The sequence below is a fragment of the Ascidia mentula genome, chromosome 5, assembly GCF_947561715.1.
Source record: "Ascidia mentula chromosome 5, kaAscMent1.1, whole genome shotgun sequence".
NCBI classification, from domain to species: domain Eukaryota; kingdom Metazoa; phylum Chordata; class Ascidiacea; order Phlebobranchia; family Ascidiidae; genus Ascidia; species Ascidia mentula.
Window position 1 is genome coordinate 14,091,733 of NC_138570.1, and position 6,015 is coordinate 14,097,747.

General features: G+C 35.6%; 1 protein-coding gene across 1 annotated transcript; it reads right to left on the reverse strand.

Moving 5' to 3' along the window:
• Positions 1-1,407: 1,407 nt before the first annotated feature.
• On the reverse strand, positions 1,408-5,851 carry LOC145904089 (uncharacterized). The gene is made up of 14 exons (XM_082992324.1): positions 5,615-5,851; positions 5,471-5,556; positions 5,014-5,209; positions 4,814-4,900; positions 4,579-4,613; positions 4,442-4,497; positions 4,254-4,284; positions 3,884-4,082; positions 3,024-3,168; positions 2,798-2,904; positions 2,420-2,517; positions 2,308-2,367; positions 1,848-1,940; positions 1,408-1,634 (listed from the first exon to the last, which is right to left on the reverse strand). Exons 1-14 carry the CDS (start codon positions 5,712-5,714, stop codon positions 1,452-1,454), a joined length of 1,476 nt encoding a protein of 491 aa, XP_082848450.1. The 5' UTR covers positions 5,715-5,851; the 3' UTR covers positions 1,408-1,451.
• Between the last annotated feature and the right edge of the window lie 164 nt (positions 5,852-6,015).

Here is a 6,015-nt window from a genome sequence, read left to right on the forward strand (position 1 = left end):
AATGGAGAAACTGATGATGCCGTTTTAGGCGAAATATATTTTTCTCTCAATAAATCGATCTGAGCTGTCTAAAGATCGCTGTGTTGGGATTTTAATACATTATTCAACATATAGATTAACAATTATTCATATAGACATATAGAAATCAGTTCGTGGCCATATTTTCCCGACTGGTCAATATTATTCCAATACTGTAGCAACCGCATCAATAGTTGGTCACAATAATCTTGGTCGACAGAAATTAATACCAAACTAGAACAAAGAGGAACAACTTTCAACTTTGCTCATGAGCACTGCTACTAAAATGGTGCAAAACATAGTCAAGCAGAAAATGACCAACTATTGATCGCAATTTAAGCGTGCGTTTTACCGACCGACGAGGCAAAAATAGCTGATACTTCTAAGTGCGTGTTTTGCACGTTGCGGTAATTTATCAAGTTCAAAAATAAAACTGAACGAAAACTTTCATACAAATGGACTAAAATGTAGACAATTCATTGCGGTAGCCTTTCAAATTCATTGACCAACTATAAATACAGCACATTTTCACAACAGCTCTAATGCATGTATAATTACGTCACAAATAAGGATAACCTTGTTTACCCAGTGTAAAAATGAAATTTGGTTACTGGGCCTATCGTTTTTAGCAGTAAGGTCCTAAAGCAACATTTTGTTGTGCTTTTATCTTGTAAATGCCAAAGCAGTTAACCGGTATATTGAAGTGTTTAGGTCTGTAGCAGCACCTCACCAGAAAAAAACGCTGCCATAGTGGGAGTCAAACTGCATGTTCAACATGTCTTTGTTTGGTAACTATTGCGCAAAAATATGCCAGGGAATCCTGATGGATCGGCTGGACTACCATGTGGAAAAGTTCTTTTTACGTTTAGCTGTTTGTTAATTCATCACATAACGTTTCAGGAAAACTTCACGATTGTTACAATCCCATGCAAGGCTTGACTGCTGCATGAACAAAATTGAAAAAATATCTTGCCGATTTTTTTGGGAAATCCTTCCATACCCAACTTGGCAAAATTTTTAGTGTTTATGAATGTTTTCTGTTTCACACTCGGAATACCGTATTACCCTAAACAACATCTCATAATGAAAAAAACATTCGTAATCAACCCCACATCTAGATCAAATTCCCCTTTAACCAGAGAACTCGAAGCACCGTAAGACAAGGAAATCTACGCTCACGGTAATATTAGAACAATCGATCGTTGCTATGGACCGGGTTCTGCCATGATATACACCGGTTTGTTTCATTGTTTTGCTCACCACTTCCTATAACCTATATTAAATGACAAAAAAATAATATGAATGTTGAAATGCAGTAGATTGGTTGAAACAATTCATCCAATGCCGCGGTTTATATTCACAACACAAAGCTCCGCACATATTCTATTCTTTATTCCGTGTCCCGACAGCAATTTCTCAAAAAAATACACGTTTTAGAACTTTTGTTCCGTCACTTGCTCTGCAATCACAAGCGCGTCGTCACAATCGTTGCTTATGACATCACAAGCGTTGGAGAGAAGCTGTTCGTGTTTCGTCATATCCTGCTGCAAGGATACTGTGGCGGACACGAGTTCGTCGCTTTGTGACATCACAATGGAGTGCCCATTTACGCTTGCCTAAAGATACAGAAGACTGTTTACAATGCTGCCCGAACAATTTTCTTGTTCGATAATGGTTGCGTATAAAATACTGTACTGCAGTTTACTGCAACACAATTGTATATATATTTTTTGTTTATATAAACGATTAGTCAGTTTATTTTGTCAATGCTCCAATACCACTGTCTTCATTGTTTAAAGTCGAAATGACTTGACTTGCTTCGAAAGTACCTGATGCGTAGTTGCTGGTTTTACTAATAATTTTCCATCGATCATAACTTCTATTGAATGACCTTCAGACATAAGCTGTGCAAGGTCATCTACCTAAAATCAAAGCCAACACAGTAAGTTTTTGAACAATTTAAGAACATGTAGGTATGTATGCCTATATAATATAAAAAGGGGTCAAATTTGATGAACTTCTTTTACCTTAAAAAACACGCCGTTTAATTACATTTTTTTGACTAAGATATATTAAAAACAAAGATATTCTACATGGGTTCAGGAAATTTTAACGTCGGATTCGACAACCCAAGTAGTTTTATCGGTGCCCATGCCGTTTTATGTTTCAAGTTGATGGTTCCTTTGCATAGTAACTTTGCGTGCAAAAGAAAAGATTTGATTTTTAATTTCTTCACAAAAATACGAAATACCTTAAAAAATTCTAAAAAAAACACAAATGTTGTTATACCTTGAAAATGGAGTCAACATGTTCACTACTGTTCGTTTTGTTAGAATCGGAATTTTGAATCTGTAAACAAACGCCTGTTGATTTGAATCCACACGATATGTTTGAAACTCACCTTATCCAACCTCTTCTCGTGGTTGCGCAAATGAACTTTGTAGTTTCCACCGTGGTTAAAATAACGCCCGCAGTAAATACAAGGACCGAATAAATCACCTGAATAATATTAAGAAAACGTTTTCATGAAAACCGGAACATCTGTTTTTGGATAAGCGTACGACTGGAATTACATGCATTACTGGTACTTCAGGTAAGCCCATAAAATTCGGTATGTACTGTAGATGCAATACCTTTTAATATAATAACTCCTGTTAAAATACAGCACATTCGTATTGGCGTAACGTTACACGACAAGAACAAGTTAGTGCGAAGATGGTGACGCGACTTATCGCATGGCCATAACAAAGCAAATTTTCCTGAAACTGTATCAGTTTACCTGTATGGTTTCGAAGATGTCTTTTAAAATCACATTTATACGCATAGCTTTTATCGCAATGGGGACACTGGAATGGCTTCTCTTTGGTGTGGGTTTTCATATGTTCCCTGTAAAGCGAAGCAACTAAAGTTAGTCAGGGTGTTTCACTTGTCTTTACTGATTTTCGGAATTTGTGGAAAAAATAGCTATATAGTAAACGATAATTCCAGCAAAATTTGAAGCCTACTTGACTTGCGCTGTGGTGGAGAAGAGTTTTTTACACAGTGGGCAATTCTTCTTTTTTACACCAGCATGCCATAACTTGTGTTTGCAGAGAGTGGAAGGGTCGGCAAACGTTTTGTCACACTGAGGACATTTGTATGGTCGCTCGCCTACACCAAACAAAAACAAAAGAATTGTCACTTTTTCAGGCACATATCAATTATTGTCAACAGTATCCTAAAATGGAATATTGATTTTACGAAACGATTATTAATTTAATTAAATTGTGGTTACTTTCGTACACGTGCGTGTGGCACAGCAAACAAATTTCCTTCTATTGTCATTTACGAAGAACGGTCAAAACATACAAGAATAAAGGTTTCCAAATGGGGCATCGCGACGCACGTATTGATATCATCAGGACCTTGAAGTTAATTTTTTTTAATATTTTATTCCTCGCTTATCAAGGAAGCTTAACGAATTTAATTCTCGTGGGCTTTGTGCGCTTATCATATTGCGAGACCAGCCTTGATGAATTGACGCTTTTAAAAAGGAAGTAGCGATCAAAGATTTGGAAAAACGACGCGAAATTCGCCTTTAAAAAAACGTCATTACTTTTGTGTGCATTGTCCGAACATTTTGCACGGGATTAGTGCATCGTCACTTCATTTAACATGGGAACCATTGCCAAAACACATACATACACCTTTTATGAACAAAATTGAATAAAAAACCTTGGCCAACATATAGCACTGTTTAAAATTCTGTAAAGGAGCTTAATGACCCTCAACTTCTTTACAACAGCTATATGGGCTATAATGTTAGTCCTAAACATTTACAAAATGATATTTAGTATTAAAACATCACATTTGAAAACATTCCTACCAGTGTGGGTTCTTTCATGTATTCGCAGATTGTAGATGTTTGCAAATGATCTGTTGCAGTAACTACATTGTGCTATCTTTTCACCGTTGTGAGTTCGAATGTGAGCTTGTAGTTTGTTGTGTGTCATGATTTTTTCGCAAAGTGGGCACTTGTATCTAGCCAGATTTTTTCTACCTCTTCTGTCCCGCTCGATAAATTGCTTTACAAAAATACAACCAGTGTGAGGTGGAAGTCTTTGAACAGAAAACAGGTTGCCAGTAAACTGCATATTGTGTAGTTGCACAAGTTTAAGGGCTGTAAATCCTAAAATCGGTTAAGTAAATCAACACATATTAAGCAACATGTTCAGTGGGCCTAAACACAAACTCACCTGCTCATTATCCAAGGGCAAAGTGTCCGAACTGGAACATAAAAGGTTTTTTTTACTGCAAAAATCCCACTGATAATATTAACATCCTTATTATAAAAACGAAATTCAGCAAGCGAAAAAATAATTTTCTCTTTAAATTCAAATGAATAAGTTCAGAAAACATTTTACTGAACGTAGTTGATTCTTACATCTGTGCATTGGTGAGTGCTGTTTCCACACCACTTTCAGAAAGTTCAATTTCAATCTAAAACATTTCTTTGTTAAACTTTCACAATATTGTATATATTCTCACAGTTTGACGTAGTAGTTAGAAAATTATGTATACCTGTGTTTTCTCATCTGTAACACAGGAGTTGACACCTAAAGAAAAAAATAGCTGTTCATGAATACTCATGCAATGGTAATGTTAAAAAATGTATTACTTGAAAATGGCATTCGATAAATAGGAAAGGAAAGGAAGGACATTGTAGGTCTAGTAACATTCTTTATAATTATAAGGTAAAGTATAAGATAAAATATTGTGTATATATCTTTTGAAAAGCATGAAAAAATTTATATACTGTTTTCTTTAGGAGACAAAGCTGACTTTGGTGAATTTTCTTCAGAAGAAATATCATGTTTCAAGTGCTGGGTATGTTGAGGTGTCCCTGAATGTGAAGATAGAAAATAAAATCTGTTCATGTCAGATAGTTTGTGTAATCCTATGTAAAGTTTTTTTAAAGAAGTCTTGCACAAGGCAACAACAATATACGATTACTACCTTGTTTTTGTGCATTAGCTTGCTTAAATTTTTCACATAGTTCAACAACTGAAGATATTTGAAGGAATTCAGATGTAGCTGAAACTTGGTCCACATTTTCCAAGCTCACACAAAGCTTGGAAGTGTAAATAAAGTCCAGCAGTATTGAGAAGTACGTTGCATCTACACCATCCAAGTTGATGTTTGGTGCATTGTCCTGCACAAAGTTGATCAATCTCAATAACATGCTCGGAAAAGTCATTGTTAATGAATGTGATGGATCTGTTATGATAAGTAGATATATGCATTATTTTGTTGTGTTTTGTAGAAAATTAAAGCCGACATTCACTTTTAACTTGACATATTTTGCTGACACATTAAAACACAATTTGATATTCCACCTTTTGCAAGTTTGCTGATAATCAACTGTAATTAATTATGGGAAATGTTTCTTTTTGCCTGATTACCAAGCACTCACCACAACCACCGCAGATTCTTGCAACACAGAACGAAATAAAGAGCTGTGAGCAGCCAAAAGTGATCTATGGGCGGGAAATTTCTCATCTGAAACAAACACCAGCTGGAAAACCTAAGTTTGTTTGCATATCTATTTAAGACTCACCAGAAACCAGAATTGTTATATCGGTAAATATATTCTGCTGTCTTTGATTATTTAGCTCCTCGAGAGTTTTCGCAGGGTGGACTAAAGACTGCAACACCATCTTAAAGTATAAAATGTATAGCCCGCCCACCACTATTGAGTATTAAATGGGAAGTGGCAGTAGAAGAGCAATGAAGGTACAAATCGTATCACCAGCTGTAGTAATATTTTTATTTTTTCACAAATTTCAGGCAATCACGCGCGTCACGCTTTAGTTTGTGGTCACGCATTACTGCACCAAAAAAACAAATTGTGTACAAAGAACAAAGAAATGAAAAGTCAGTGTAAAATCAAAAAAATCAGATTTATAATGTGAATTATGATTTGCCTAAGCCGAATTGTTTATCACTGTTCGTGATTTG